The 21,239-nt window shown below is 48.0% G+C and overlaps 1 protein-coding gene across 9 annotated transcripts in view; it reads right to left on the reverse strand.

Annotated features, from left to right (window-relative positions):
* Kcnj15 (potassium inwardly rectifying channel subfamily J member 15) overlaps positions 1–21,239 on the reverse strand; it is a 43,600-nt gene that overhangs the window by 16,619 nt on the left and 5,742 nt on the right. For 2 of the 9 annotated variants that reach the window (XM_048422789.3, XM_085685818.2), the window contains exon 3: positions 5,608–5,841. The exons of 5 other annotated variants lie outside the window; for them this stretch is intronic. Coding sequence is in view for 1 of the 4 variants with exons in the window: in XM_048422794.3 (XP_048278751.1) it covers positions 3,378–3,432 (55 nt within the window). In the remaining 3 variants the exon portion in view is untranslated. Of the gene's footprint in view, positions 1–3,377; positions 3,625–5,607; positions 5,842–21,239 lie in introns of those variants that run through there. 2 more of the 9 variants (XM_048422794.3, XM_048422793.3) reach the window with 2 other exon arrangements.

Raw genomic sequence — 21,239 nt, forward strand, 5'->3', positions numbered from 1 at the left:
GGTAGATCGGAAGGACAAAACATGTACAGACCAGGTTTTATAGACAGTGTTCTTAGAAGAACAGTATTTTGGTACTAGAAACTCTGAAAACAAACGCAGGCATTGTGGAGTTGGGATGCAGCCTTTTCCTGAATGATTCTCAGAAACGCGCTGGAAGCGGGTAGTCTAGTCCTAGCTTTTGTTTGTTTGGGGGATGGTGGCATGTGCCACCATGCCAGGTTCATGCAGCTCTCGGGCTTAAACCCAGGACTTTGCGCATGGTGGTGAACTTTCCACCAACCGAATCACATTCCCAGCCCTAGTCTTATTTTGAAAATTTGGCTCAGGGGTTCTGAACCATTTTGTTTTGCTTTTCAAGACAGGGTTTCTCTGTATAACAGCTCTAGCTGTCCTGGATCTCACGCTGTAGATGAGGCTGGCCTCGAACTTCTTCTGCCTCCCAACTGCTGGGATTAAAGGTGTGCACCACCATGCCTGGCTGTGAACCACTTTTTGTATTATGGTCTTTTTTGGTGACACACGATTGCCTTCTTGGAGTATAGCATTTAAGGAGATAAAGACGGACCATGGGGATTACCAGCAACAACATCGCTGTTCAGTCCTGAGGTAAGTCAGTCAGGGTGTAAAGGCCATTTTTACAGTCATTAAGCGAAATCTATTGTTCTGAGTGCAGTGAACAGAAATGGCCATTAAAGTCACTGGGAAGCCAACAGAGCGGTGGTGGCTGTGGCTGTGACAGGGTCACTGCGGGAGCTGTTACACCTGTAGTCTGCTGCACACACTGAGAGAACAAAAGACAGAAATTTCTACGAGTGAAGTCACTGAAAATAAAGAGTTCCTTTTCTTCCTTCATCTGAGACCCTCTCTCGTCCACCAGGCATGTGGGCCTGGATTTAGATTAAGTTATACATTCTAAATGCAGTGATTCTGGTACTGTCAGTCGACCTCATCCAGCCTTCTCTATTTACTTTCCCCAAAGACACAGTCAGAGGTCTAGTATATTATTTATGTTATAAATATAGCATGAATCCTTGCTGCCAAGTGTAATAATCTGATTTCAGTTTGTGGGACATGCGTGGTAGGAGAGAACCAGCTTCTAGAAGTCATCCTCTGACCTTCACACATATACTGTGGCACTTATGCACACCCATGTGCGTGCATGCTTGCACACACACACACACACACACACACACACACACACACACACACACACTAAAAATGTAACAAAAGCTTTTGAGATAAATAAATAACCACAGTTAATCTCCCCTCCAACACAGCGGCACACACCGTATCAGGCATGGACATTATGTCAGTATCTTGAGCTCACACCCAAGGGATGCAGTCCAACCCCACTGCTCTGGAAGCCATGGCACCGTCTTCTGACAAGGAAACAGTGGAGGAAATGACAGAAAACAGCTGAGAGCCGTACGTTGTCATTGCTCTTCATAATGGTGCATGGTGTCTCTGAGAACCAGGGAGCCGCAGCTCGGGCTAAGGAACCACGGAGCCCCACACAGGCTTCGATGACTATGGTTGCAGCCGAGCTCTCTCCAGAAAGGAGAAGACATATTGTTCCTGCAGGGCGCATGTGCACGCATGCTCCCACTCCCCGGTGGGGCAGATCCCAAGGAACCTTTAGAAGGCATGGTGCCTGCCGCTCAGGCCTCACCTCATTCCTCAGCTTTGCTCTCTCTAGGATAAGCCTGGCTTCCAGCTCGGCACTGGCCCCTTCCAGTACCCTCAGGGCTCCGTGTCTGAGAACGCTTGATTCTTTCCTGAAGGTTCTCCTCCCTTCTGCCATTGGCTCATCCCACCTCTCCTTCAGAAGTCAAGTTGAGCATGACATCCTCTGTCCTTAAAGATACATTGAGCACTGTAGCGTGAAGACGGACTGAGTACTCACTCACTGTGTTCCTGCTGGCACTACCTGTGCAGCGTTGGACAGATTCTTAACCCTCTGGAGACTTGGTGTTCTCAAGCACAGAATGGAGGACATGATAAGACCCGGACCCCAGAGACTGTGAGAGGTTAAAATCCATCTGCCATACCGTGTGTCACAAGATAATCATTGTCAATTAGAGACTCCCAGTAGAAGAAGCACACAGACCACTGGCCATAAGGAAATTGCATTCACCGCAGAGGAAGTGCGGAGAATTCTATCTGAATCTACTAAGTTCTCATGGGTCCACAAGAACCATCATTCGCAGCATCTAAAAACATTCGACAAGCTGAAAAGACATTTCATTTCTTCAGTGTATGTTCATTCGCAGCAAGAACTTACTGTGTACCTACTGTGAGCTGTGTGTCGTGTGGGACCTGTCGGTGAAGACAAGTCGCTGGCTTTGTCCTCTAGAACAGGACAGGGAGTGAGGCCTTGCACAAGTCAGCAGGCAGCCAACGAAAGACAAACCTGGGTGTGCTGGGGAGGGAGTCGAGGCTGGAAGGCAGAAGAAAGCGTGGGTGTATGGTGTGGTGTGTTCTAGTCTGGGGTTCCTGGAAGGTTTCCCAGGGAGGAGTGAAGAAACAGAACAACTTCTTGTCAGGTGAGAACCGAGTGTCTATGACAAGGCCCTGGTAGATGGAGCTTGGTACCTTCCAGAAAGGAAGGCAGGTGTGGGGAGGAGACAGGGTCCAGGGGAGAACTTAGGGCCTTGGGAGCTCTTTGAGATCTGTCATGTCTTCATCTTGGGAAAACGAGGAACTTCTCGGGTTTTATTCAAAGGAAAGACAAGATTTAACATGCTCACCGGGTGGTTGCTTTGATACCATAGAGAATGGTCTGGCAAACCCAGATCCTGACATCCTAATTAATTAGCACCTCCAGTAATTCAAGCTAAAATAATGAACCGAGGTATAGCCCAGGCTGGGGCCAGCTGCTTGAGAGAGGTGAGAACCTGTGAGCTGCAGGCTCCCCTAGAGTCAGCAGGTGTCTGGGGCACAGGTAGGGTGACAAGAGTGAGGAAGAGAAGGTCTCAGAGATGACAGGACAGGGTCTCATTCTGTAGTCCAAGCGGGCATCAGACTCCCAAGGTGGACCAGGCTAGACTGAATTTATAGTAACCTCCCTGCCTCTGTATTGCCAGTGCTGGGATAACAGGCATGCACCACTTTGTCTGGTTCTAACATGCCTTTCACAAGGCGGTCGGCAGGGCTGAATACACAGTGTGCTCTCCCTCCCTCCGTCTCTCCAGGTAAGATTGATGTGAGATGGCTCCATGCCTCCAACAGTTTTCATCTCGTCAAAGGAAACACAATTAGAAAGGATTTCAATCCAACCAGACTTTCCATTTTATGCCGTTATAATCTGAAAATTCAATTTCCCCGGCACGGCTCATTCTCAGTCCGTCCAGATATTACTGTAAACGAGATGTACTTACCGTGTCCCTGTGAGAAAATTTCCACACCCTGCCACAGCCAAATCTGTGGAATCATTTACTCTCAGACATGTTCTAGTTGTGAAGTCCAGGAGCCTCGTTTGCAGTGAACAGTGAGGACTATTATCTTCTCTTCGCTTGAGGCTTCCTCTAATTGGCTGAGGAGTCTGCGCTTGGCCCGAAGGGGTTGCTGATACAGCAGATTCCTGCCTGATGCCTTTGCTCAGGCAGGTCAGTCACTCCAGAGACCTTTCTGCCTTGCAAACTCCTCTTCACTCCTCACAGCCCAGCCGATGCGTGGGCTCTGATGCTAGCGTTTTCTCTCCTCCCTCTCCTTCCTCTCCTCCGCCTTTTGCACGTTGTCAGCACCTCGTGACAGCTTCACTCTGGGGCCGTCCATCTCTGCTCCGGAATGTGCCTTTTCTGCTCAAAGATGGGTTCTAGATGGATGGGTGCTCAGCTCATCGTGTGTGTGTGTGTGTGTGTGTGTGTGTGTGTGTGTGTGTGTGTGTGCGCGCGCGCGCGCGCACTGCATGCAGGTATGTGGGTGCATGTGTGTGCATATATGTAAGACATACAAAGGTTGATGTTGTATATCTCCTTCAATCACTATTCATCTTACTTTTATCTATTTTTTTTCCAGGCAGAGTTTCCCTGTGTAGCCCTAGCTGTCCTGGTACTCACTCTGTAGACCAGGCTGGCCTCGAACTCACAGAGATCGCCTGCCTCTGCCTCCCAAGTGCTAAGATTAAAGGTGTACTCCATCACTGCCTGACCTTCTTATTTTTGACACAGTCTCTCACTGAACCCAGAGCACACTGATTCAGCTCTCTGAGCCAGCCGGTCAGCAAGCCCAGGGATTCTCCTGTCTCTACCTCCCAGCACCAGAATTTTAGATTCAATCATTATCCCAGCTTATTCTTATGTGGGTCCCAGGGATCAAATTCAGATCTCCATGTTTACATCACAAGCTCCTCACAGAGTGAGACCTCTACCCAGCCCTCATCACTCGTGCTAAAGATAAACCTTGATGCATATAAGGGATTCAACGTTTAAGGGAGGGTCAAGGGGGACAGGGGTGCTGTCCGAACGAACTCAGAGACCCCCGGCTCATAACCAGGCCTCTCATTTACAGAAACCGCTCCAGCTCAGTGAGAACACGGGTCCACAGCTAAGCACGTGGGGGAACCCTCCACCCACAGGAACCGTCAACCTGGAAGTGAACACCTAGATTTCATACGTTGATTGAAAGTACAAGCACATGCGTGGAGAGAAATTATTTGTATATTCCTCAGATTGATGGGCATCAGTGCACCCAGCTTAGCCTGATGAAAGTCGCCCTATTTGTATTACATGCAGGTCATGTACATGGTGTGTCAATCAGTGTATCCAGAGAGCTAGGTTCTACATTGTGTGCTGCCGATTAGCCCAGGGGTCTCTAGTGTGGAGAAGTGTAAGGCAGGTGGATACAGACATGAAAAATATTTATATTTTATATAAAATATATAATATATAAACAGCGTGACTCCTATTCAGCCTTACCTTGTCCCTTTAAATGCTTATACATGGTATGTAGTTTTAGTGAACATACATGTCCATTAAAATAAGAATCTTCATATACCATACATGTGTGTCCCAAACCTTGGTTGGGGAGATGAATGATCATAAATATTTGAATTGTATGTGTATGTGTATGTGTATTTAGTATTGTTTGTTTGAGACAGGGTCTTGTTATATAGCCTAGAACGTTTCAGAACTGAATTTACGGTGTTTCTCCTACCTTTGCCTCCTGAAAACTGAGATTATAGCCCTGAGCTCTAAGCCTGTTGAATTTACACAGCTTTAGAGACCAACGACCATTGAGTCTCAAAATATCTTGGCTGAAGTCTGAGGATCTTCAGCTCCCACTACCTCATGTGAGGCCAACCAGGGCTGAAGGGCCACAGCTCATACTGTGTAGCCGTGAGCAACGGTCCTCCTCTGAACCATAGGACAGATGACACGGGAAGGGGCCTGAGTGGCTGGCTTCCCATTTTTCCTGCGGGTGGCAGTTACTAGTGTCACCTCAAGCATAAAAGAGAAGATATGGGTTATGTCAACCCATAAATTATGGCACAGGGACACAAAGGTTCGCTGTGCCGTATACCGTGATAGGGAGGGCCCTGAGGGGAACCTGCTTCAACAGACGGCATTCCCTCTGAGAAATTGTTCAGCCCAAAAGCATTGTTTGTACCTCACAATGCAGTGTTACACAGGGTCCTGTAGTCAGCAACTCCTTCCCAGCTCTGGCTCGAATCTAGAAGCTCTTCTGCTGGGAAACATAGCTGGGGACTGAGGTCGTGGCCACTCCTGGTCACGCAGCTCCTGTGGGGCTCACACTAAGCTGGGATTGCTGAGTCAGGACAGGCAGCGCTGGCTTCATCACCCTGACGATGCTGGCTGCAGAATGCACCAGATGAGACTCACACTGTGAGGGAGGAAATGCAGGCCCTCTTCATCCAAAATGAGAGGAGAAGCAACACACACACACACACACACACGACACCATTGACTGAATGAATCAACTCTCTCAATTCATGTCCATGTGCCCTATTACAGCTTCCCAAAGATTACTTTTGTCTTGTTTATATAAACTTCTTTTAAAACAAGATTTCTCAGTGGTCCAGAACTTGCTAAATAGACAAGCAGGTTAGACAAATATCCCCAGGATCCCTGTCTCTGCCCTCCTAATGTGAAGACTGAAGAAGTCACCACACCTGGCTTCTTATGTGGGTTCTGGGGGCTCAAATGCAGATCTTTTGCTTGCAAGGCAAACACTTAAGGAACCGAGCTATCACCCTAGATCTGAAAATAAGTTTTAAATACTGTATATGCTCTACTGTGGAACTGGTTTTAGTGGAAAATAACATGGGATTAATTACCGCCAAGGCTAGATCCACAGCTCACAGAAGCGGAGACCAAGCAGAAGAAAGTAACTCTCTAATCTTTTGATGTCTGAGAGGGTGATCTTAAGACGGACAAAAACCATGGATGATGGAAGTGGCAAAAGAACCGTAAGTTTCCTGGTGGAAATGAGTTAACTCTTATAAAAGCTGTTCAGCCAGCGCCCATATTCTTGCTTGGATCTGTCCTCAGCCCCGTTACAAACAAGAGACCCCTCTTTAGAGGTGGATCTGGGGCTGTGGTTGGCAGCCCTTGGCAGAGCCTCTACATTCTGTATGCCCTACAGCATCTTGTTGCTCTTGTCCCTGCCAGACCAACAGACCAGGGCATGAAAATAGAACCCAAGATCTTGGGGCTGTGAGGACTACCAGTAAGGTAGGAGGAAGGACTCCTGGGACTTCCACTGGACACCCAACAGAGGCTCCGTTCACGCTCTCAGCTCTGGGCCCCCTCCCATCCTTAGCGGAGCTGTTTCTCTGCAGATCAGTCTTCCAAGTCTTCCAGCTGTTTGTTCCTAGTCTGGATCACAGAATGAACTTGGGATCCCCTGGACATCGCCAGCACCCCTTTATAGTTCTGCATACTTCCAGTCATCTCTGGGTGTGTATAGTTCTGGTGAAACTGTCTCAAGCCATCTTTGTTCTAGAATATTCCACGTAGTGGAACTGCAGCGGTCCCTCTAAAACTCCAACTGTCTGGATGGGAGCTCTCTGTTAATCAAAGCATCGCTCCTGACCTTTTGAACGTGGATCTACAGTTGGCCCTACTTGCCTGGCTTTGGCTCTAGAAAACAGTGGTCCTAGATTATTAAGGGAATTATGACAAGGAAAAAACACACACGCCCCAGTGTAGAAGCAGGCACTTCATCCTCAGCACTTAGGGTAAGAAAAAGAGTCAAGGAGAGTCACACTCAGGCTGTGTGGGCCGATGATTGCGATCTGTGAGCTGGGGGGAGGCCATGGCCTTCAGCAGGGTGTGGTTACCCCTCCCTTTGCTTGCAGATTCCCCACAGGGCTTGTTGTGTGGGGCACATTCAAGTTTTGCATTTTCGAACTTCCTACAGTTTTCCTTTAAGCATCTTAAGTGCTCTGTTAGTAGATTCTTCTGGTCCAAAACCCATCACTTTGTCCGTCTTTCTTTGATGACAATAACTTGTCTCAGGTTATCTTCCTTTAAGAATGTTCTATATTTTGCAACCTCAGAGGTTCCTGTAAAGTCATCTGCTGCCCAGACCAGCAACATCCACTATCTTCTAGTCAAAACCTCACTCCTGGGCTTTTGAACATGGCTGTGAGACCCCACCTGCTAGCAGACTTTAACACCAAGCATTCCCCAGGCCTCTGCCTACACAAGCTGAGTGACTCACAGCTGTCTTGATGAGCTGGCTCTGTTGACTAACAATGCCTTTCACCTTTTGCCATTGTCTCCCTTCTGCAAAACCTGCCTCCTTTTGCTTCCTGATCTTTTCTGATTTTGGTTTGAGACACTGATCATTCCAGGCAGGTGCTTTTCTTAGTTGTGGCAACAGAGTGAGTGTTTCCCTCCATGTCTGACTGGGCTTTTATCTCTGAGACCCCTTAGCTCCCCGAGTGGAGCTGTTTTCTTCCACGCCCATGTATAATAAGATAATTAGCAATCAGAGAGGTGAGAGTGTACATGCGTCCAGCACTGGGCTGGCAGTGTACATACTTCTAAGTCCAAATTTCAGAATGACTGGTGAAACTCTGATAAAAAATAAGTCAATGGAGACCAAGATAAATTTAAGAGTTGGCCTGAGATTATGTCTAGACCATGGTCTGTCTGTTTTCAATGCCAGCCCTCCCTCCATCATAGTTCAGGGTTTCCCAATAGAGTGCAAACTACTTATACTATATGTGCCTGGGCCCAGGAAGCAGTGGGGCTGTAGTGTGTGTTGAGTGTGTGCATGTATGAATAAAAGAAAAGGAAACATGAATCTGCCATTGTAGAACAGTAGCCCAGAGTCTCATAATGAATGCTTCTACATAGGAGCTGAGTCAGGGACTCTCAGCGTCTGTACCATGCTTACTCTTTGCCAATGGAAGATGTCAGCATTCCCTGGAGGCTACAGTGTGATGTTATCAAGGGGGACGTATGTCATCAGCCTTTCCCTTGAACCTACTATTGTTCCATGTTCTTTGACCAGTCCCGTGGTCATACAAGTCAGACACAGAAGTACATCTCCACCCCTTCCTTGGGAACCATAGTTCCATAATCTCGTTTTAGCTCCTGCACAGTCTTGTTTGCATGCCTGCTTCTCTGTTCTTTTGAGACTGGTGCAGAACTACGTGTCTTCTCTGCAAATCGTTTTACCATGTTGTCTGCTGTTTCTCGGGCTACAGCGAACCTTCTTCATCCCACCCCCATTTTACAGTCAATTTTTCTAAAATGCAAGAACAGTTTCTTAAAAATGAGAACCTCTGTGTGGATAGGACCTGCAACCTCCATCCCATTCTACCCCTGGTTCAAACCTCATTGTTCCTCATTTCCTATTTCATGAAATGTCAACTCTGAACCCAAACTGTAGGTTTCTTTCATCTAGCCCCCTGTCATTTTGGCCATATCTCTGGAGTTGCCTCTCACAGTCCGGGTCACCTTGGCTCTTCCAACCTGCACCTTCTCCTACTGTCTTCCCTGTGTGAAGAGCCAACCATTCTGATAGCAAGTCCCCCGAGGCTGTGATCAGTGCTTGTTTTTCCCCGCCTTCCAGCACAGTCAGTAAAGAGTTCTCTATCTCCTTCACCACTAGGGAGTCGTGACACCACCAGCCTGACTCCTGTAACCTAAAGCTCCAGAGCTTTGTGCCCCTCCCTTCCAGATGGCACACGGGTTGGGCTGAGTTCCTCCTGTGCTCTCAGCAACAGACCCTGGCATAGGATAAGCCTCTAAAACTGTTCTATGACTCATGACTCTAGAATGTGCCAGCCCACGAACCAGGAAGTGGATGATTAGTCAGTTCATAAGATGAAACATAAATTACCATCAAAGGCACGACCAAAGCTCAGGAGTGGTTCCTGGGCCCTCATCACTGCATGCAACATTTTCTAAATCGTTGACTTTGAAAGGCTCTGGGCTTGACGTTGTTCTATCTTTCTAGGAAATGGGTTTTCAAACTTTTAAAACCCCCTGAATTAAGACGCATGCGTGTTGATCTGTCTTGACTACTCAGACACTCCTGAAGGTGTCATTGGTGTTCTGAGAGAGCACACGGACATTTAGAGGTAGCTTCTTTTCCCGAGAATGTTGTACTTTTTAGGGTATGTCTGATCAGAGGTTTCGACTAGAGAAAGCAACAAGCTTCACATGCACACCAGCTCACTGTTCACTTAGGCTGCACACCCCACCAAAAGCACACTTGCGTAAAATTACCATAGGAAATAGCGCTACTCTCATAGATGACCATGAAAACAGCCTTATCAATAACACCTTTAAGAAGCTCAAGAGTTCAAGTTGGGAATCATGTCAAGATCAAGGGAGAAGGAGGGAAGGCTATTGGTCTGTTGGGTGGGTCCTCTTTATGCCCCTCAATTTTTTCCACCGCCCACCTGAGCATCACTTTTCATCTCCAGCATTTATTTCCTAAAGCCAAAGGGGGATTTTGACCTCTTAGTCATTAGAAATGGGACCTAGTTTTAAATGTGCTAATCTCATTCTCACTTTTAAAACACTCTAGGAAGGCAGGAGGGTGTAGAAACCTTATACACAGTTTAGGACTGAAAGTTATGATATGAAACTTTGAGCCTTGGTGGAACCCCTTACTCCTGCCTCAAACTCTGAACTACTGTGCCATTTTCTTGGAAATTCCTCTCTTTTCCAATTAGGCCTCACCTCCAAAACATTCATTTGTTTGCTGATTCATTCTGTAAGCATTTAATGCTCTTTAGTCTTTCAAATACATAAAGATGAGTGTGATGAGGTTCCAACACTGAAACATACACCATCAGATAGAGATGCTCTGTATGTCATTGTTTTTATACCCAGCACAGCAGACTCTTCATATCTAAACACTGAAGCATACACCATCAGATAGAGATGCTCTGTGTGTCGTTGTTTTTATACCCAGCACAGCAGACTCTTCATATCTAAATAGTTCCCATTTACTCATGGATGCTTATCCATTTCTATGATAATATTCGGTATTCCATGGTTCCCGTGTTTCACTCATTGCAAAAGATTGTCAGCAAGGACAAGGATCTGATCTTCACCCCCACCTTGCCTATATCCAATATAGAGTTGACTGGTATACTTGAATGAATGTGAACAATAGAGAAGACTGGGGGTTTCCAGGAGAAAAGCAGATTAGTTTCAATTCAGAAAGTCAAAGAAGTCTTTGCTAATTTCCTGCAGCCAAGAAGAAACTGGAGAAAGAGCTTTGCCACAAGGGAGAGATTCCCCAGGTTTTATTTGGGTTGGTGAAGAATGCCCAGAGTGTTCTCCCTCGACTGGTAAGAGGGTTCATCAGGCACCAGTGTTTTCACTGCACAGAAACATCACACAGGCACTTTTCAGATGTGCTAATGTCTTGGCTAGAGCACAAGGCAGTCAGAATCACCTGGAGAGGGCGTGTGGCTAGACCTAAGTCTTGCTCATTTTTAAAAAGCTCTCAATTTGGTTCTAGTGTGTATCCCTGGTTGGGAAACACTGGGGAACCAGAAGCAAAGGTAGAACAAGGCCAGGTTGTGGGCACAGCATATTAGTAATGGACTTCATAAAGAGATGGAGATCAGACTGGGGAGTTAGATCTTTCAACAGGCAGAAAGGATCATTTTCATAGCTGTGTGGACTGGTGGCCAGGAGAGTGCCTTTGGAAGATTATCTGGAGGATTCTGAACTTGGGTGAGCCATGCATGAGCCCAGGTAGACCCTCAGCTCAGTTTGCCATCAGGTAAAATTCACTCAGATGTGCATGAAGAGGTGATGAGCGGCTGCAAGTGGGAAGGACTTGCTGGTTAGATGGAGAAACCTGGAAGACATCCAGAGGATGCGGAGGGTGAGACAAGCCCAGTGATAATCTGCACCAACAGAAGGAGGGCTGTCCAGGAAGGGATCCGAGCAAACGTCGCCAGATGGCTAGGAAGTTTATCCGAATCGCTAAGAAGGTAGTGGATAAGAATGACTGTAGGTTGAGGGTTTGATGGAAGATAAAGAGGCATTAATGCTCACAGCGGTAAGCGTTGGTGAGGAAGGGTCACCTGCTTCAAAGAATAAAGCCACTGCATGCCCATGGGTGTACAGGCATTGGGATGTGATGGACAGGCAAGATGTTGGCTCTCGTGGAGTTTATGTTCATGTAAAATGATAGAATCACACTGAAGATGGATGAGGATGAGATGTAGCTCAACCAGTAGAGTCCTCACCCAGCATTAACAAAGCCCTGGTTCACATTCCTAGTACCGCAGAGACTGGGCGTCTCTTAGAAGCATGCCTCCAATGATGGAATTTGAGTGGTGGAGGGAAGAGGTTCAGCAGTTCAATGTCATTCTTGACTTTATAGCTAGTTGGAGACCAGCCTAGGCTACTTGAGATCCTTCCCAGAAACAAACAAGGAGGACAATAACTCACACTCAAGGGTGTGAACACAGGTACTTTGGTGGAAGGGGCCAAGGGATCCAGGACATTGGATGAATGTAGGCTGCCTCCTGAATCACAGTAGGAGGCAACAAGTGTGGAGAAAGGCTTTGGCCAGGATCAGGGTCTTGTGATGGTCAAGAGGGAACTTGTATTATGTTTCACCTGCTATACTTCATAGATACTGTGCAGCCTAGAAATACTGGCTGAGTATGGAAGGAGTGAGTCACTCTGGCCGGAGGCCCCAGAAGCCTTAGTAGTAAAGGTCACTGCAGCAGGAGATTGCAAACCCCACGTTAGAAACATAAACACTAGCAAGCCACAGAAGGTGGAATCTCGGGGTCATAGCACACTCGCCAGCTTGTGCAATTTCTAAACTAACGGAACACATGGAGGAGCCTGCTGGCCCTGCTATCTGGCTAGAGAAGAGCTGTAATTTAGCATCCCTGGCTATCAATTAGTCCCATTTTCCTCATCTGTAAAATCATAGGTTTGGATGAAATGACCTCAAGGTTCTCTTTCCAGCCTAGTGAATGGTGAAGGTGAAAATCTGAGCATCCACTGGCAACTTTAATGGTTGCTTTGAATGTTTAACTGTCCGTATTTGAAAAGGCAGTACCAGGCCTATACGCTCCAAGCTCGAAACGCTAGGAACCTACCATATTTTAAAATGGATTGCTCTCTGAAAACACACAATCTAAATTCTGCTGGGAGAACTCCTCAGGGGTCTGGAGAATTGCCCGTGGTGATGGGTAGATGACGGATTAGACATTGAAGCAGACCTAGAAGTTGATTAAGAATGTCTCAAGTCCCTGGAATTTCCAAGGCAGCAGATTACTCCACGAAGACTGAGCGTGAGGGGCTTCTCTAGTGTTAGGAGGCTCTGCTGATGGGACTCTTCCCCGGGAGTCCAGAGGACTCAGAAGAATGCATACAGCCCCTTTTATCCCTCTCAAGTATTTGAAATAAGGGATGGAGAGGCGGTCCAGCACTTAAGAGCACTGGCTGCCCTTCCAGAGAATGCAGGTTCAGTTCCAGTTATTAAACCCACGTGGTGGCTAATAATTGTCAGTACCTTCATTTCCAGTGGATCCGACACCCTCTTCTGACCCTCACAGGGACTGTACACACTCATAGCGCACAGAGATACAATCAGGCAAGAAACCTGTCTTCATTAGGGTTTCTATCAATGTGAAGAGACACCCTGACCTGAGCCACTCTTATAAAGGAAAATGTTTAGTGGAGTGGCTTACAGTTCAGAGGTTAGTCCATTACCATCACGGCGCGACATGACAGCGTGCATGCAGACGTGGTGCTGGAGAGGGAGCTGTGCAGGCAACAGGAAGTGGTCTGAGACCCCTGAGCATGACTTGAGCATCTACGAAGCCTCAAAGACGGCCTCCGTGGTGACACACTTCTTCCGACAAATCCATACCTACTCCAACAACGTCACAGCTCCTAGGAGCGCCACTCCCTTTGGGAACCCAAGCACGTAGAATAAAATATGGAAGCCAGCCAGGCTCTCATGGGCTCTGCACGTCCAGCCCGACAGTGTCCTGCATGGGTGGCATGCAGGCAGTCTGCATGGGAGAATAGCATTAAGGTAGAAACAGCACCTCTAAGAAGGCCGCCTAGTTCCGTCTTATGGACCTGTTTTCTCAGTCACCTAGCAGCTCACTCTGCCTCAGTTTTACTGGATCTTTTCCACTTCACTGTCTCCAGAAGAGGGAGCAGAAGGAAGACTAGACTTGTCCAGAGTCACTACCCCAGCCCCTTCCCAGTAGGTCTCTCCCTGCGTCTTTAGGATGACCCAGCCAGCAGGTGGCCTTCAGTTTCTGTTTTCAGGTTTCTGCCTTAGCTTCCCTTCATGATGACCTTTCCGGAAGCCAAATAAACCTGCTGGTAAACATTGATCTGCACCCAACATTGTTGCGGTCCTAGCCCCAGTAAAAGATGGTAGGTCGTATTGTAGCCAAACACAAGATGTCATCAGTTTTCCAAGGTCTTACGGTCTCCTGGACATGTAAAGGTACCTGCCCCAAACACACTCAGATGTCAACCAGTAACCACTGGTCACAGACACATCACAGGCATACTGAGATCTTGCTCAGCCTAGAGAAGATGAAGTTCCGGGAATGCGGGGTTGGTCATGCTTTATGAGGTTGGAAAATCAGAGTCTGGGGAAATCAGACTCTTGGGGAAGTGGATAATGAGGTGCTAATAGGAAAAGCAAAGCCCAGCTTTCCCGGAAGGGGCACTGCCATGAGATGAGGGAAGAGCCTTCCCGCGACTGGATGGGACCTCACAGGGAGAGGTGGGACCAGAATGAGTGAGTGGAAGGGCTAGCGAGGAGAGCTTATAGAGAAGAATCAGCCTCCCCTCCCCCACCCTCCCAGCAGCTTAGGCTACAATGGCAGGTGCCTTGGATGCTCAGGTTCAAGCTGTTGATGGTTAGCCTCCTTCTGATTCCCAGGGTAGCAGCGAGGCTCCTGAGAGCATGAGGCACACGGTGTTCCCGCTCCTCATTTCCAACAGCCTTGAGGTTTCTCTCCATCCCGACTCGAGCAGAATGCAGCCAGTTTATAGTTTATGGGGGTTTCCTGCACCCCCACCTATGTTTCCACTGAGGTCTGTGCTTTTTCCTAGACCCACCCGGATTCCAGAGCACGGCTCACTTGCGTGCCAAGTTCAGACTTGCTCTTTGTCACTCCTTCTTTCTCCAACTAAAACCCAGGAGCGTTACCTTTCGAAGGCCTCTCTGTGTGTTCTTCACAGAAGAGAGAGAAGGCCCCTAAAGAACTGGAGGAATACTATCTAACTCATTTTGCATGGAAAACAATAGCGCTTCTAGAAATAGGCCACTAATTAGTTCTCTCCCATCCCAGGTCTTGTTTGTCAATTTAAGTGGCTTTTAGTAGGATACCTTGTGTGTGTGTGACAAACTTGGGTGTCCTTCATCAGGTACATCATTATTGTTATTATTGTTTGAAACGGGGTCTCCCACTGGCCTGGCACCCTCCAGCCAGGCAAGACTAGTTCATTGAGATGGGAAACTGCTTCTCTCTGCCTCCCAGGCACTGGAATTATCTGCATGCTCTCATGTACTGATTGTGTTAACATGGATTCTGAGGGTAAAACTTAGGTCTTCGCGTTGCAAGGCAAGACCTTTACCAAAAAGCCACGTCTGCAGCCCTGCGATGCCCTTTATAGGTTAAAGGATAGTTCTTAGAGATTTTGTAGGAGTCGTAACTTAGACATCAGAACTTAGGACTTCTTTATGAAATATTTTTTTTCTTTTCTTTTCTTTTCTTTTTCTTTTTAAAGTGGAACTGATTAATAAGGGAATTGGGCCCATGGAGGAGGAAGTTAGGAATTATTTTTTTTGGTCATCTGAAGGCATTGGTTCCCTATCAGTTTATATAACACAAGACTCATGGCTTCAAGTGCTTGCACTCAAATCAACACAGGTGGTAGGCATTTCTCTGGGGTTTTCAGGTAGGGGGAAATTAGATAGCTTGCCCAGATGAAGCTGCCCTGTGAGTGGAGACTGCAATCCAGGCCTTCTTCCTCCATCTCTCACCTTCTCTCTGAAACCAAGCCAAGGAACGAGCTTGTACTCTTCTTCTGGGGAAAGGAAGAAGACATGGCAAAGGGAAGGATAGATCCCAGAGTGCTGAGGGAAATCCACGCTCCGTGGACCACTTCCACCACATCTGGAACACCTATCTGAAACACCTGTCTGGGGCCAGGAGCAGTCACACCTGGAATTCACATCAGGGACGTCTGGACTCCAAGGTCTAGAAACTACATGGGGCCAGGCTGCCTGTCTCATCAGAATGAGCCTCAGCTGGTTCTCCTCCACCCCCTTAGGGGCTGCTTCTCTCTCTGTATCTCTCCCTCCCCTTCTCTTTCCCTCCCTCTCTCTTTTCTCATGTCTGCACTCCTCATCCTCTCTCGTTGTACCTCTCACTCTCTCTCATCTCTGTACCTCTCTTTTATCTCTGCACTCTCTCATTTCTGCAGTCCCCTCTCTCATCTCTGCACCCCCTCCTCCCTCCTCTCTGCACCTCTCTCTCCTCTCTGCACCTCTCTCTTCTCTCTGCACCCCTCTCTCCTCTCTGCACCCCTCTCTCCTCTCTGCACCCCTCTCTCCTCTCTGCACCCCCTCTCTCCTCTCTGCACCTCTCTCTGCACTCCCTCTCTCCTCTCTGCACCCCTCTCTCCTCTCTGCACCTCTCTCTCCTCTCTGCACCTCTCTCTGCACCCTCTCTCTCCTCTCTGCACCCCCTCTCTCCTCTCTGCACCTCTCTCTCCTCTCTGCACCTCTCTCTCCTCTCTGCACCTCTCTCTGCACCCCCTCTCTCCTCTCTGCACCTCCCTCTGCACTCCCTCTCTCCTCTCTTCACCCCTCTCTCCTCTCTGCACCCCCTCTCTCCTCTCTGCACCTCTCTCTGCACCCCTCTCTTCTCTCTGCACCTCTCTCTCCTCTCTGCACCTCTCTCTCCTCTCTGCACCTCTCTCTGCACCCCCTCTCTCCTCTCTGCACCTCCCTCTGCACTCCCTCTCTCCTCTCTTCACCCCTCTCTCCTCTCTGCACCCTCTCTCTCATCTCTGCACCTCTCTTTCCTCTCTGCACCTCTCTCTGCACCCCCTCTCATCTCTGCACCTCTCTCTTATCTCTGCACCCTCTCATTTCTGCACCCCCTCTCTCCTCTCTGCACCTCTCTCTGCACCCCCTCTCATCTCTGCACCTCTCTTATCTTTGCACCCCCTCTCTCCTCTCTGCACCCCCTCTCTCCTCTCTGCACCCCCTCTCTCCTCTCTGCACCCCTCTCTCCTCTCTGCACCTCTCTCTCCTCTCTGCACCTCTCTCTCCTCTCTGCACCTCTCTCTGCACCCCCTCTCTCCTCTCTGCACCCTCTCTCTCCTCTCTGCACCCCCTCTCTCTTCTCTGCACCCCCTCTCTCCTCTCTGCACCCTCTCTCTCATCTCTGCACCTCTCACTCTCTCTTATCTCTTAATTCTAGATACTGTTAACATGCATTTGTATTCTCTGTCCTGTCAGAAAATTTCCAGAATGTGTGTTACTCCTTAGATTAACTTTTGTCCCTTCCTCCTGTCTTTCCTGCTTGCTTTCCTTCCTTCAGCTGCCCATCAACACGTGGCCTAGGCACACCTTGAACTGACAGACCTGTCTCTGTCTCCCAAGAGCTGGAGAAGGTTCTGGACCACACCTGGCTCTCATTCTACTTTTTCTAAGACACAAAAAAAGCTATGATTACTTTTTCAAGCTATCTATGTAGTTTTCAACTTTGCTACCACGTGTTCTGCCGCAGTTCTGCAAGGTCACAGCACCCCGTTGGGGAAACCCAGAAGACAGACCGGGAAACAGAAACTGGGAGCTGTAAGAAGGCCCGTGGCCCGCGGGGAACTGGCACGACTTCCCTGTTCTCGCTGCCTTGGCACTGCTCGCTCTCAGGTCCTGTCTGTGCTCAGAGGTCATAGATCTTAGGAAAGAGTTAACATGAAAGGTCTTGCTTTAATCACAGCGGTAATTAGCAAGCTTGGACCCAGCATTATCTTTCCTCGGTTTTTTGTTTTGTTTTTTAATTTATTGGAAACACGTTCAAGAACAGGCTTGTTGTTTGCTCGGTGTCTTGGAAAACTGAAACACATTCCTGGCAAAAACCAGCTACTCACCCACTTCTCCCAGGCAATGCCTTTCCCAAATCAGCTTCCACTCCTGAACCCTGAAGCTAACAGACTTAGCCTCTGTCCCTTGCTCGCCTGGCCTGCAAGGGGCGGATGGTAAGGTTCCTTGTGTGAGTCGGAAGTTCTCAACCCAGAGTCCAGCCTTCTGTGGGTTGTAAGTCTGTCAGGGATGCTAACTGGCAACATCTCTCTCCTGTCCCTTCCTCACAACAAACTCAAACCTTGGACACATGGCAGCCACTCTGCATTGCCTGGCTGGCCTTATTTCATTCATATTGCTCTCTGACCTCCGATGGTGCCTCCCTCCCCTCACTTTTGGAGTCCATTCTGCTCTTCGTGGCTCATCTCAAATACCCTAGAACCTTCCCCAGAATCTTTCCCCCTTCTTTTCCTCTGCAAAGGTCCCTCATTCAACTCTCAAGTTTTCCCATGTACCACAGCTGTTCCCAGGTTTTGGGTGTCTACAGCTCTTCTATCTCCCTCCCTACCTGCATCTGTCCTCAGTAACATCCAGAATTTCTCTGAGTTCAAGATCTAAGTTTTGGGGCCAGCTCGAATGCTTGGTGGATATTGTACTTGGAACCAAGTCCAACGATCTGAGTTTGATCCCCAGAACTCATGTGACAGAGGAGAAATCTGCCTTGTACAAGCTGTCCTTCAACCTCAATATGAACACGATGGTACACATGTACAGGAACACACCCACACCCACACCAAATAAATACAGTTTTAAAATTTTAGTTAAAATGACTAAATCTTATCACCTGGCAAGATAAAAGACTGCCCAACTTCCAATAGAGAAAGCTCCCAGCAAGAACCGACTGGGGAAAGGCAACTGAAAGTCAGGGCGTAAGTATTCAAGATACAAAGGGGGATTGATTTAAATCTCATTTAACACACATTTCTCCCAACCATACAGATATTGAAAAGTAAACAAACTGCTGCATAGAAAGCTTACTTTAAGAAACCTCCCCAGGATATTGAACTAGACTAGTTAATATCCATAATTAAAAGAATTTGTGTTTAAAAATGCATATTCTCATGAAGGCTTAAAGAGTCTGGGCGTCTTGAAAGAAGACACATTCGATTGCATTTACCAAATCAGCTCTTCGGACTTTGGGTCTGACAGAGTATTCCATGCTCTAGAGGGGAAAACCGAGAAACTTCTTTTTGACTTAAAATCTGAAAACCCCTGAGAGTCAAATACCTTTCCTGCCGTGCACCCAGTACAGCCCTTATGAAACAGCGTCTGAGGGAGGCCAGCACGCTAGCTCAGTCGGCCCCTGGATGTGCCTGGCCGTGGACTGACTCACCCTTTCACACCCAGGCGGCACCACCTTCTTTTCCCTTCTCCTCTTTGCTTCCTGGACAGAATTGCAGCCCCTACCTCCACGCTGCACCTTACAGGCTCTGAGCTCCTTCTCCGCCTTATCTCAAGTCTCTTGGTATTTCTTCTTCCCCAGACACTCTGGGTGTTTCCCTAGCTCCCTCTTTGGGGTTCGGAGCATCACGGTATTGTAGGCACAGGATGTTGGTTCCCTCTCACTTATGAAAACACCTTCCTCCCTCATCCCCCAGAAGTTCGATTCCAGCAGCTAGACCCCTGGGCCTCGGTGTTCACCAAGGGAGATCAAGTTTCACTTACTAGTTTTCAGATATGTATTTCCTATGAGAGGTCTGTGCTGGGAGAGATGTGGGAGGCCAGGAAAGAGGCAAAGACACAGCAATTCTACCTTCGTGTGGGTGTGCACACACAAACTCAATAAGCGGGGCTTCCCTGGCCAACACATTGGCAGTACAGAGGAGGATCTAAAATCTCCATCGCCAAAGAGACTTCAGGCCTGCCTAGAAGGGCAACTAGGCTATTATAATGTCAATGAAATACCTACATCCAGGAATGGGAGAAAATTCTAGAAGGTGCTAGTCCCAGCTTTGTAAGCCAGAGATGGTGTCCTTGTGCTGAGGCTAGATATGAGTTTAAACCTGGGGAAGGTTAAGCACATCAGTGTGGGCCACCAGATGATACACAGAGTGTGGGGAAGGTTAAGCACATCAGTGTGGGCCACCAGATGATACACAGAAGACTGTAAAGAAGCAGCTGAGGTGTGCTCAGCAGAGGATGGACATCGTCTTTCAGGAATTATGAAATGATGAACATAGACTAGTGATTGTAAAGCTGTTTCTTCACTGGCCGCTAAACAGCTCAGGTAGGGAGGTACCTGTCCCCAAGGCTGAAGACCTGAGTTTGATTCCCAGAGACCACATGATGGAAAGAATAGTCCATCTCCTGCACGTTGTCCTTTGACCTGAACACATGTCACATGGTACACACACATGCAGGTGTATACACACTTACATGCATGTACACACGCTTGAATTCATACCCAAAAGAAAGAAGGAAAGTGGTTAAAGAGAAATAAGAGACGTTTGGCTTCGAGACAAAACGTGAATTGCTTTTCCAGGGCTGACCGAGCAGGTCCACTGTGTACCTAGGGCCACCACTTGCAGTTACCTGCAGGGGCACACAGCTTTCTGTGAGGTCATGACACAGTGTGCTCAGAGGGATCACGTGACTCCTCGCCATTCCCCACCAATGGGTGTCCACCCCGTCCAGTGAAGCCGTGTGAAAACGGGCCAGAGGAGTAAATAGACCTAGGGTGAGATGGGTTTCCTGTCTAACGCGGGTGTCCAGCAGTCTCACAGTTAAAGGCTGGTTGCTGTAGAGTTTGGAGATTTAATGTGCTAATGCCCAGGACCTGCAGGCTGGGAAGGACTTCCTGAGCCTGAGAGTTGGAATTGCATGGGCCCCTCCTTGGACTCTGCACACCAGCAGGACAGAGCGGGAAGCTCCTCAAGTGATAGGAGAGGAGACAGGACTAGCATCTAAGAGGATTCCCGACATCCCAGGAGACTGAAGCTTCAGCGTGTAGGGCCTGAAGCTGGGTTCCTGGGTACCTGTTGATGGGAGGATCAGAGCGCTATCTGGGCTAGCATCACTTAATACCACACATATGCAGTAGGGTCCCCGGTGACTTGCCAACATCACCGTAGCAGCCCTTACGAGGCAGCCTTGGCTCTTCATGGTTAGCGTTTATACTTTATTTATTGATTTATTTTTGAGACAGGTCGCATGTTCCCCAGTCTGGCCTTGAACTCACTGTGTTGCTGAGGATGACTTTAAACTCCTGATTTTCCTGTCTCTTCTTCCTGAACGCTAGGATTACAGGCTTGGGGATACATTTCAAGGATTTGTATTTGCTAGTCAAACACTCTATTAATCAACCAAGCAACTCCAATTAGCCTTTAGTACAGACCTTTCAGAATCATAGGAACTGGAGAGACAGCTCATCGGTTAAAAGCTCTTGCAGAGAACCAGAGTTAAGTTCCAGCCCCTACATTAGGCTTCTCACAACCACCTGAAACTGTAGCTCCAAGGGATCTGATGTCATTTTCTGGCCTCTGAGGACTGCACTCGTGTGGCCATCTCACACTCAGGCATACACGTATACACATAATTATAAGGTAAAAATAAAACATTTTTACAATTAAGATGAGAAGTGTATTGAACGAATTATCGCGAAGAGCGCGTGACTGCGCTGACACGAATGGCATGGGAATAGACTG

This window comes from Myodes glareolus, chromosome 2, assembly GCF_982192425.1.
Source record: "Myodes glareolus chromosome 2, mMyoGla1.1, whole genome shotgun sequence".
In the NCBI taxonomy this organism is placed as follows: domain Eukaryota; kingdom Metazoa; phylum Chordata; class Mammalia; order Rodentia; family Cricetidae; genus Myodes; species Myodes glareolus.